The sequence below is a fragment of the Carcharhinus amblyrhynchos genome, chromosome 1 (assembly GCF_965287045.1).
Source record: "Carcharhinus amblyrhynchos chromosome 1, sCarAmb.v2.hapA, whole genome shotgun sequence".
Taxonomy (NCBI): Eukaryota; Metazoa; Chordata; class Chondrichthyes; order Carcharhiniformes; family Carcharhinidae; genus Carcharhinus; species Carcharhinus amblyrhynchos.
This window is the reverse complement of record NC_137324.1, coordinates 1476351-1488913: the sequence shown is the minus strand read 5'-3', so window position 1 is coordinate 1488913 and position 12563 is coordinate 1476351. Positions and strand designations below refer to the sequence as shown.

Sequence of the window (12563 nt, the reverse complement as noted above, 5' to 3'; positions counted from 1 at the left end):
GATGCTGGCCTTCATAGCGAGGGGGATTGAATATAAAAGTAGGGAGGTCTTGCTGCAGCTGTATAGGGCATTGGTGAGGCCGCAGCTGGAGTACTGTGTGCAGTTTTGGGCGCCGCACCTGCGCAAGGATATTTTAGCCCTGGAGGGAGTGCAAAGGAGGTTTACTAGGCTGATGCCGGAGTTGAGGGGATTGAGCTATGAGGAGAGGCTGAATAAACTGGGCTTGTACTCGTTAGAGTTTAGAAGAATGAGGGGAGATCTCATTGAGACATATAAGATGATGAATGGGATGGATAGGATAGAGGTGGAGAGACTCTTCCCGCTCAAAAAGGACAGTAGGACTAGGGGGCACAGCCTCAAGATAAAGGGGGGGCGGTTTAGAACGGAGTTGAGGAGGAACTTCTTCACTCAAAGGGTGGTGAATCTCTGGAATTCTCTGCCCGTTGAAGTGGTGGAGGCTGCCTCGCTAAATATTTTTAAGAAGCGGGTTGATGGGTTTTTGATGAGAGAGGGGATTAAGGGTTATGGGGAGAAGGCGGGAAAGTGGAACTGAGCCACGACAGATCAGCCATGATCTTATTGAATGGCGGGGCAGGCTCGAAGGGCTAGATGGCCTACTCCTGCTCCTATTTCGTATAGGAACAAAGAGAAAATGGTAATAACATGTAAGCTGTGCCAAGGAAACCAGAAGGCACCACTAGTAGCTTTCCTACACCCCTCTGTGGAAATGGCCAGGTAAGCCATGTGTTGAAATGCATGTGGATTTTGCAGGATTGTTTATGAAATCCAAGTTATTGTTGTTAATTGATGCCCACTCTAAGTGGATGGAGATGCATTGGATGACATCCACCACTTTGCAAAACACGTTAGAGAAATCACAACAATCTTTTAGTACCCATAGAAGTGCAGACATTTTAGTGGTGGGTAATGGAACCCCATATACCAGGGGGGAATTTAGGACATTTATGGAAACAAAACTGAATTTGGCATGTCTGCACAGCCCCTTACACTCCCATCTTCAAACGGATTAATGGAACAAGCTTTTGAAAGGAAATGAAAAAACAATCCGGGGGATCTGTCGATACCAAACAGGCCATTTACTCTTCAGTTATAGAACAAGGACACATATAACAGGTATAGCCCCAGCTGAGTTATTAATGGGCAGGTGCCTACAAGGCTCAGCCTTGCACACCCAAACCTAAATGGAAGACTGGAAGAGAAGCATGAAACCCAAAAATGTGGCCATGATAAAATAAAAGCAGATAGAGTCTTTTCAAAGGGAGACATGGCTTAATGCAAAACTTTGGAGGCAGCACCCAATGGACATCAGGAGCAATTCTCTCCGAAACAGGGCCTGTGTCCTACATGGTAAAAGTTGGAGACACAGTACAATGGAAAAATGTGGACCACCTAAAACGTCAGGATCCTTCAACAAAAGCAGCCAACTTGGCGAGTATGTCATCAGAAACCTCAAGTACACAAAGGAAGTTCATGACACACTTGACAACAGAAGGCCCCGAAACTTCTTATGAGATTTCCAACTCTGAAGCAGAGACTGAAACAGCAGAAGCCCAGCCAGAAGCTCTCAGTGAGGAAGAACCATCTTCAATAATACCTCGTTGATCATCAGGAAAGAGGCATTCACTGGTAGACTACAAACCACCTGACCAGGCGGTATATGAAATAGGAAAAAGGCCAAGGGCCAAAAGACGCAGATGGCCCTGGTGCCCAAGGAGCGAGGGAGATCTCTCAGCCTTGGAAGGGGAGGGCCGTGATAACCCTCAGAATCTGCATGGGAAATCATTAATTGACCCCCAAGTCGGCCTCGTTGAATACAAGCTCCCTTGGTAATTAGCCAAGGAGGTGGATTTGTACCCTGAGCCCTGTATAAAGTGAGACCCTGAGAGGGTCCACTAACCATCTAGTCCCAATTGGGACCTGCTGTGTTAACCACAGGTTTGTGGTTATTGTTCACTTTCATTTTGTGCAATAAAAGCAGGGTTCCTCCCCAGCCGACTCCTGGGGTTATTATGTTTAGCAAAAATGTATCCTCTTCACAAAATATCTAAATGAACATTATTAACATCTCAAAATGGCCAGCATTGAAATTGCAATAACAATTATGCTTTCTCCATCGATTGTGTTGAACTCTGAGGTGCTTCAATGTAGTCAAAGAAAAAAATCTCTGGTCCAGAACAAAGTGACTGCAGCCACCGTGAACAATCCCAATCAACCCGAGGCTCAGCACTGCCAAACCTTTCATTTTCCACCTTAATTACACAGTTGCTGCTGAATGCAGCTGTCATCATTCTCTCACAAAGATACTGCGGGATGTGTGGAGTTCAGTGAACGCCAACACCAGACCTGCCCAGGAAAAGAAAGAGGAAATCAGCAGAAAACAGGCAAGAGCAGGTGAAGTGTCAATCAAGGCACAAAGACAGCCTCGTATCTCAATACGGGCTCTTTTATTTTGCCCTAATACAAACAGGCCTGTCATTTTCCTGTTGCTGTTCAAGTCTTCTTAATTGCCACAGCATCATAGTTCCATGTAGTAATCCAAGCTTTAAATTCATCCACCTTACTTATCATACTCTTTGCGTTAAAACAGACACACCTCAGACCATCTGTCCTGTCATGGTTTGTACATCCTCTCTGTGTTTTATTTCTCTTAGCCTTACTGGACCCATTCAGTGAGTTCTCCACAGTCTCTGTACTGTGGCTCTTTTTGATTTTTGTCTTTGATCTCTGTGCCTTCCACTGTTTCCCTTACTGCCTTTTGTTTCTGTCCACATTTTACTTCCCTCTGACACATTACATCTCCCTGCCACATTAGTTTAAACCCTCTCCAACAGCACCAGCAAACACTCCCCCAGCACATCAGTTCCAGTCCTGCCCAGATGCAGACCATCCAATTTTTATTGGTCCCACCTCCCACAGAACTGGTTCCAATGTTCCAGGAATTTGAATCCCTCCCTCTTGCACCATCTCTCAAGCCACATATTCATCTTAGCTGCATGACATTTCTCTTCTGACTAGCACATGTTCACAATCCTGAGATTACTACCTTTGAGGTTAATTCCGAACTCCCTAAATTCTACTTGTAGGACTTCATCCTGTTTTTTTTTGCTTAGATTGTTGGTGCCCATATGCACCACAACAGCCAGCTGTTCACCCTTCTCCTCCAGAATGCCCTGCAGCCGCTCCAAGACATCCTTGACCCTGGCACCAGGGAGGCAACATACCATCCTGGAGTCTCGCTTGCGTCTGCAGGAACTCCTGTCTATTCCCCTCACAATTGAATCTCCTATAACCATAGCTCTGCCACTTTTTTTTGCCCACTGTGCAGCAGAGCCAGCCACAGTGACATGAACCTGCTGCTGCCACCTTCCCCTGGTGAGCCATTTCCCCCAACACTATCCAAAATGGTATATCTGTTTTGGAGGAAGATGACCACAGGGAACCCCTGCCTTCCAACTCTTCCTCTGTCTGGTGGTCATCTATTCCCTATCTCCCTCTGTAATCTTTATCTTCAGTGAGTGACCAACTCACTGAACATAAGAACATAAGAAATAGGAGCAGGAGTAGGCCATCTAGGCCTTCGAGCCTGCCCCGCCATTCAATAAGATCATGGCTGATCTGTCGTGTCTCAGTTCCACTTTCCCACCCTCTTCCCCATAACCCTTAATCCTCTTGCCTATCAAAAACCGATCAACCCGCGTCTTAAATATATTTAGCGAGGCAGCCTCCACCACTTCAACGGGCAGAGAATTCCAGAGATTCACCACCCTTTGAGTGAAGAAGTTCCTCCTCAACTCTGTTCTAAACCGCCCCCCCTTTATCTTGAGGCTGTGCCCTCTAGTCCTACTGTCCTTTCTGAGCGGGAAGAGTCTCTCCACCTCTATCCTATCCATCCCATTCATCATCTTATATGTCTCAATGAGATCTCCCCTCATTCTTCTAAACTCTAACGAGTACAAGCCTAGTTTATTCAGCCTCTCCTCATAGCTCAACCCCCTCAACTCCGGTATCAGCCGAGTAAACCTCTTCTGCACTCCCTCCAAGGCCAAAATATCCTTGCGTAAGTACGGCGACCAAAACTGCACACAGTACTCCAGCTGCGGCCTCACCAGTGCCCTGTACAGTTGCAGCAAGACCTCCCTACTTTTATATTCAATCCCCCTCGCTATGAAGGCCAGCATCCCATTCGCCTTCCTGACCACCTGCTGCACCTGCAGGCTGGTTTTTTGCGACTCATGCACAAGGACCCCGAGGTCCCTCTGCACCGTCGCCTGCTGCAGTTTTTCGCCATGTAAGTAATAGTCCTTCCTACCATTATTCCTACCAAAATGGACAACTTCACACTTGCCAACATTAAATTCCATTTGCCATTTCCTGGCCCATTCGCCCAGCCTATCTAGATCCTTCTGCAGACTTTCCACGCCCTCCGCACAATTTGCCGTTCCACCAATCTTGGTGCCATTGGCAAATTTTGACACCATACAATCGGTTCCCTCCTCCAGATCATCTATATAAATGGTAAATAGCTGAGGCCCCAGCACCGACCCCTGCGGCACTCCACTAGTCACCAACCGCCAATCCGAATAGCACCCATTGACCCCCACTCTCTGCCTCCTATTTGACAACCAGTCCTCTATCCACGCTAACACCCTACCCCCAACTCCATGTCCCCTAACCTTCTGTAATAACCTCTTGTGCGGCACCTTATCAAACGCCTTCTGAAAATCAAGAAAGACCACATCCACCGGCTCTCCTCTATCCACTGACCTAGACACATCCTCACAGAACTCCAATAAATTTGTCAGACACGACTTCCCCTTAACAAAACTGTGCTGTGTCTGCTCTAAAAAACAATTCTCCTCTAGGTGCCTTGCTTGATCATGGATTCTAGCATTTTACCTACAACAGACGTTAAACTAACCGGCCTATAATTCCCTGCCTTTTGCCTGCCACTCTTCTTCAACAACGGCGTAACATTAGCCGTTTTCCAATCTTCCGGCACTTCCCCGGAATCCAGCGATGTTTGGAAAATAATCATCAAGGCATCCACTATCACCTCTGCCATTTCCTTCAGAACCCTTGGATGCATCCCATCTGGTCCTGGGGACTTGTCCACAATCAGTCCCTCTAGTCTGTCGAGCACCGCCTCTCTAGTAACAATAATGTCATTCAGGCCCTCCACTCCGACCATCTTTCCATCCCTAACACCCGGCAATCCTCCTCAGCATTGTGAATGCTCCAAAATGAATCCAACTGCAGCATCAGAGCTGCCAATGGGTCCAACAGGAGCTGCAGTTGGACGGACTTTCGCACATCAAGGAGCCAGGGACACTGGAGGGGTCCCTAAATTTCCACATACCACAAGAGGAGCATGATGTGGGTCCGGGATCTCCTGCCATGACTTAACCCTTAAGTTAACAACGTCAACTGCAATGCAAGAGGAAAAAAAAGAGAAAAAAGACAAAAACGACTTACTAGTCACCAGCCGATCACTTACCTGCTGGCTGTGACACCAGGGTTCGATTTCTTTCTACTTCTCACTTACCCTCGAGTCTCCCACATAGATCTGTCTCTCCGCTCCTCCTGAAGATGAGCACCTCTTTCTCCTCAGCACCAAATTCCTGATACCCTCACTCTGGCTGAATCTCACTCCAGCCGCAGTCTGTCTCTCACTGGCTTGCGAAAGCTCACTGATTCTGTGGAGACAGAAACGGAGCTAACACTTTCAGAGTGAGAGGGGATCTGATAGAAACGTATATAATTCCAACAGGGTTAGACAAAATAGATTTAGTAAGAATGTTCCCAATGGCGGGGGAGTCCAGAACTAGGGGGTCGTAGTTTGAAGACAAGGGATACACCTTTTAGAACTGAGGTGAGGAGAAATTTCTTCACCCAGAGGGTGGTGAATGTGGAATTCATTCCCACAGAAAGTAGTTGAGGTTAAACATTGTGTGATTCCAAGGGAAAATTAGATGTAGCTCTTGGGGCTAAAGGGATCAGGGGATATCGGGGGGAAGGGGAGATCAGGATATTGAATTTGGTGATCAGCCATGAACAAAATGAATGGTGGAGCAGACTCCAAGGGCCGAATGGCCTCGTGCTGCTTCTATTTTCTATGTTTCTGAGTTCAAGCACAAGATGCCTCATCTCTTTTCCAGAACTGCTGAGTTTTTCCAGCAATTTGTTTTTATTTCAGACCAGTCTGCAGTATTGCAAGGAATGAGAACTCAGCCTGTGTTAAATGGTGAATGGGGTAGTGCGCAGTCCTTCACAGGTCAATGACCAGTCCAGACCCAGTGGCCAACCTGGAAGTGAGAATGAGCATTCCTGGACTAGAGGATTCATGATGTGTGTTGTCAAACTTTTTACTAGAGGATTCAGTCAGAGTCACGGTGTTAGGAGGAAACCTACATTAGTTGTGCTGTTAAACCCTTCTTAGTATCTAGTTCTTGTCATCAATAATTCCTTTCAATTAACTATTAGCCACATCGATGCATCTCAAGTTATGACAGCTAGTCTCACCAGAGATCATGGATCCTGACACTGGAGAGGGGCCTGTTTTGGGGCCCAGTGCCTGTGAATCACCACTAAAACTCCTTTCCTCCTGATTGTGAGAATCTCTCCCAGAATCAATGAAACTACAGCCATTCCGACTCCTCGCTCAGAGCTTTAGTTACATTTGTTCCCTGACTATAATGCTATTTGATATATCAAAGAAGATTTGTCAATATGTTCTCTTGAGGTATCAGGAGTTTTATACTGAGATTTAATCATCTTCCTACAGCATCACTGTTACTACAAGGGTTCCATCAGAAGACTCCCTGGATCCCAGGTCTCTGCAAGCATCTGCTCAGGACTCAGGTAACAAGACTGACAGTTAATTCTCAGTTTGCCGTAAATATTCACATTTGTAACTTATAGCCTGTTAATTCAGTTGGGTAAAGGGACGTGTTTTATTTGGAGTGAGCTTTCTCCTCTCAGGATTGAGGATTTAAAAAACATTATTCACATCATATAAATCCACATCCAAGATGTCAGAGCCTTTTAAAAGCCAGTTGTTAACAATTCAGGACAAGAATGTCCCTGTGAAAATGAAGGATAAAAATGGCAAGATTTGGGAACCCTGGATGACAAGAGATTGTGAGCTTAGTGAAAAGGAAGAAGGAGGCATACATAAATTTCAGGCAATTGAAAACGGATAAGGCTCTTGAGAAATACCAAGATAGCAGGAAAGAGCTTAAACAGGGACTTACGTGGGCAAAAAAGGGGCTATGAAATGTCCTTGGCTGGCAGGATTAAGGAGAAACCCAAGGCTTTTTATTCGTATATAAGGAGGAAGAGGGTAGCTAAGGAAAGGGTAGGTCCACTCAAGGACAGTGGAGGGAATTTGTGTGTGGAGCCAGATGAGGTGGTTGATGTCCTTAACAAATACTTTGCATCATTATTCACAAAGGAGAAGGATGTGGTGGATGGTGAGTGTAGAAAGGAGGATGTTGACATTCTCGGACATCTTGAGATAAAAAGAGAGGAAGTATTGGAGGTTTTAAAAACCATTAAGATGGACAAGTCCCCAGGGTCAGATAGGGTCTATACTCAGAGAAGCGAGGGAAAAAATTGCTGAGACCTTGGCCAAAATCTTTATATCCTCTTTAGCCACAGTCGAAATACCAGAGGATTGGAAATTGGCCAACATTGTTCCTCTGTTTAAGAAGAGCAGAAGTGACAATCTGGGAAATAACAGCCTGTGGACCTCACAACAGTGGTGGAGAAATTATTGGAGAAGATTCTCAGAGACAGAATGTACTCACATCTGGAAGAGAATAGGCTTATTAGCAATAGCATAGTTTTGTGAAGAGGAGGTCGTGTCTCACAATCTTGATTGAGTTCTTTGACGAAATGACAAAAGAAATTGACCAAGGCAGGGCAGTGGATGTTGTATCCATGGACTTTAGTAAAGCCTTCAGGAAGGTTCCTCTGGCCTGATACAGAAGGTGAGGTCATGTGGGATCCAAGGTGAGCTGGTAAGATGGATGCAAAACTGGCTTGGGCTAAAAAGCAGAGAGTAGAAGAATACTTTTCTACTGGAGGTCTGTGACAAGCGGTGTTCCACAAAGATTCGTGCTGAGGCTTATGATGTTTGTAATATATATAAATGCTTTGGAGGAAAATGTAGGTCTGATTCGTAAATTTGCAGATGATGCAAAAGTTGGGGGAGTAGCAGATAGTGAGGAGGATTGTCAGAGGATACAGCAGGAGACCTGGGCCAAAAAGTTGCAGATGGAATTTAACCCAGACAAATGTGAGGTAATGTGATTTGGAAGGTCTATTGAAGAAGGAAAGTACACAGTAAGTGGTGGAGCCCTTCGAATTATTAACATACAGAGGGATCTAGACGTACAGATCCACAGATTCCTGAAGGTGGCAACTCAGGTGGACAAGGTGGTCAAGAAGGTGTATGGCATGCTGGCCTTCATTGGTCGGGGCATTGAGTATAGGAATTGGAAAATCATATTGCAGCTGTATAAGACTCTGGTTAGGCCGCATTTGGAGTATTGTGTGCAATTCTGGTCACCACATTACCGGAAGGATGTTGATGCATTGGAAAGGGTGCAGAAGACATTTACCAGGATGTTGCCTGGTTTGGAAGATATGGACTATGAAGAAAGGTTGAACAAACTTGGGTTGTTTTTATTGGAGTGTCGGAGGATGAGGGGGAGCCTGATAGAGGTTTACAAGATTATGACAGGCTTGGATAGAATGGATAGAGTCTTTTTCCTAGGGTTGAAGGGTCAATCACTTGGGGCATAGTTAGAAAGCAGGAGGGGAAAAGTTTAAAAGGGATGTAAGGGGCAAGTTTTTCACACAGAGGGTGGTGAATGTCTGGAATGCGCTTCTGGAGGAAATGGTGGAAGCAGTAGAGTCTATAACAATGTTCAAGAGGCATCTGGGTAAATACATGAATAGGTCAGGAATAGAGGGATACGGACCACATAGAGGCAAGAAAGTGTTAGATTAGAGAGACATCTGTGTTGGCACAGAGTTAGTGGGCCAAAGGGCCTGTTCCTGAGCTGTACTGTTCTTTGTGAGCATTTAAGTGTCAACCACATTGCTATAGGTCTGGAGTCACATGTAGACCAGGCCAGGTAAGGATGGCAGATTTCCACCTAAAGAACCTTTGTGAAGCAGATGGGCTTTTATGACAATCGACAATGGTTTCATGATCATCATTCGATTTTTAACTCCAGATTTTTAGTGAATTCAAATTTTGCCATCTGGTGTGGTGAGATTTGAACCTGGCTCCCCAGAGCATTATCCTGGGTCTACTGGACTACTAGTCCAGTGACAATACCACTACACCATGCATGCTTTGAACACGTTCCAAAAGCATTTCCTCCTGGGAGCATTGTGCTTTGATGGTGTTCTGAGGGGAGTGGTTGGTTCAGTTGTCTCAGTCGATGGATGATATATATGTCCTGCTCATTCGCAGCGTGCTGCCAGATTGCCTTTCCTTTTCTGGGGTTGGGAGAATCTTGAAAGGGAGAGCGCTGATTGTATTTGTCAAGTTTCATGATTGATCTGCAATAGATTATTCAAATCTCTGAATTATATGGATGTATTGATGGGCCAAAGGGCCATTGCTGCTGCCCCCTGAACCATAACCTTTGTCCTGGGTTTAAGGTACCACTCCATACACTCGGTCGAATGCTGAGCTGGAAGCAATGATAAACATCATTGTCTATGTCTTCCTTTATCAGATTGGGAGCTGCTTTGATAAGGAAAATGATGTACGTTTCCAGGATCTCACCATTGAGCTAGATCCGTGTAGGGGTGGGGTGGGGGGGTGTGTGGGTAGCACGGGGGGATTGTCACAAGAACATATGAACACGAGAAATAGGATCATGTCTCAAGAGATCAGGCGTTTCCACAGACTCATGGGAGAGTCTGGTTTGTGACCAGTCAGAATGAGAAGGCTCACACGGGAAGACAGCAGACATATTGACAGTCGTTGTTGGCAACATGCAGAAGCAAAGTTGAAGATGTCGGAGGAAGTGTACAACCTCAAACTGGATGGCCAGCTAGTGAAGCTTGATCCACCATTCAACGTTATCATGGCTGACCTTAGGGGCTTCAGCTACACTTTCCCACTCACTCCCCATGTTCCTGAATTCCCTAAAAGACCAAAAATAAATCCATAAGATGTAGGAACACAAGTGGGTCATTCAGCTCATCAATTCTGCTCCACTGTTTAATATCAAAACTGATTCAATGCAAGCTTCAACACCATTTGCCTGCCTTATCCTCATAATCCTTGATTTCCTTACTGATTAAAAATCTATCTCAGCCTTGAACAACCTTAACAACCCAGCCTCTACCGCCCTCTGTGGGAAAGAATTCCACAGATTCACTACTCTCTGAGATAAGAAATCCCTTCTCATGCCACCCTTGGGGTGGCACAGTGGTTAGCACTCCTGCTTCACAGCTCTAGGGGTCTGGGTTCGATTCCTGGCTTGGGTCATTGTCTGTGTGAGTTTGCACATTCTCCTCGTGTCTGCGGGTTTCCTCCAGGTGCTCCGATTTCCTTCCACAGTCCAAAGATGTGCGAGTTAGGTTGATTGGCCATGCTAAAATTTCCCCTTAGTGTACTGAGATGAGTGGCTTAGCGGGTAAAATATATAGGGATATTGGGGTAGGACCTGGGTGGGATTGTGGTTGTGCAGACTCAATGGGCCAAATGGCACTGTGGCACTGTAGGGTTTCTATGATTTCTCATCTCTGTCTTAAATGGCAATCCCTTGCTTCGAGATTGTGCCCTTTGGTCCCAGACTCTCTTCCAAAGTAAAACAACCTCTCAACATCTACCCTATCAAACTCACTGAGAATCCGATGTGTCTCAATAAGGTCGCCTCTCATTCTCTTCTTAAATAATATTCAGCTCCTTCATTCTTCCGACCAAAGTATAAAACTTCACATTTTTGTACATTATATTCCATCTGTCAAGTTTTTGCTCACTCACTTAACCTGTCCATATCCCTCAGCACACTCTTTGTGCCTTCCTACCTAATTTTGCCAGTAGTACTTCCAAGTGGTGAACATATATTGTAAATCTGTCTCTTCCAGACTTTAATGTGTTCAATTCTAGAACAACCCTGCGCGGCAGAGAATTCCAAATATTCATAACTCCCTCAGTGACATGATCAGACCTTCATCTTGAGACTGTGCCTGTGTTTGAGATTCCCCGATCAATAGAAGCAATCTCTTATAAAGCCTCTTGAGAATCTTTCAATAGGATCACCTGTCATTCTTCTAAATATTGGAGAATGTGAGCTCAATTTACTCAGTCTCTCATCTCAGGACGAACCCTTCATGCCTGGGACCAAAACAATGAATCTTCTTTGTACCCCCTCCAATGTACCTTTCCTGGAAATGTGGAGACCAAAACTGTACACATTATTTCAGATGTGATCTCACCAAACCCCTGTGCAATTGCAGCAAGCTTCTTTATTCCTGTATTGTGTAATGTCCCTTGCATTAAAGGCTAATATGCCATTTGAACAAAGAACAAAGAACAAAATCAGCCTGGGAAACAGGCCCTTCAGCCCAACGAGCCCACGCTGCCATCTCAACACCACCTCTCTACCCGTCACCCCTATCTAATGTTTTATGGCCATCCAGATTGAGGGAAAACTGATTTAGGGACAATTCATTCCTGCCAATCAGCCTAACAGCACATCTTTGGGGTGTGGGAGGAAACCGGAGCACCCGGAGAAAACCCACGCAAGCACCGGGAGAATGCGCAAACTCCCACAGACACCGGCCCAAATCCATGTGTCTGCACAGCAATCAGCGATAGTCACTGAGCTGTCGTCTTGCCCAGTATCTTGTCCAGTTTAGGCACACACTAACGACATGAAGCACGAGGCCAATCTCGAACAACCAAGAGCAGCCCCAGTACGACCCATCGCGTGTATGCCCCTCGTTGGACACGAGGTGGACCGACTTAAAACCTGTGAATGAAAAGAGCAGAACATTATTATCATACTATACCCATTTACATTTCTAGGGACACCCCAATGCTAATGACCCTTAATTAAAGGTTCTCCTATATCCACCCATCTCCAACTCAGTCATGTGCCTGTCTAAGTTACTGTTAAAGGACTCTAGCGTGTTTGCTTCCACCACCTTACTTGGCAGAGCATTCCATACCCCCACTACCCTCTGTGTGAAAAACCTCCCTCTAATATCTGTGTTGCACCTCTCCCCGCTCACCTTAAGTCCATGGCCCCTTGTCCTATGTGTCTCTACCATAGGAAATAGCTTACCTCTGTTTACTCTATCTATACCCTTCATAATCTTATATACCTCTATTAGATCCCCCCTCAGTCGCCGTCTTTCAAGGGAAAAGAGCCCCAATTTCTTCAATCTTTCCTCACACCCCAGTCCTTCCATACCAGGCAACATCCTGGTAAACCTCCTCTGCACTCTCTCCAGAGTCACCACGTCCTTCTGGTAGTATGGCGACCAGAACTGTACACAGTCCTCCAAAT

General features: G+C 45.6%; 1 protein-coding gene across 1 annotated transcript in view; it reads left to right on the top strand.

The window, feature by feature from the left end:
- The window catches only part of LOC145348451 (zinc metalloproteinase-disintegrin-like protein H4 subunit A), a 123735-nt gene that overhangs the window by 66224 nt on the left and 44948 nt on the right, over nucleotides 1–12563 (top strand). Inside the window, exon 5 of the mRNA XM_080196647.1 lies at nucleotides 6803–6879. Within this exon, the coding sequence (XP_080052773.1) occupies nucleotides 6803–6879 (77 nt within the window). The remainder of the gene's footprint in view (nucleotides 1–6802; nucleotides 6880–12563) is intronic.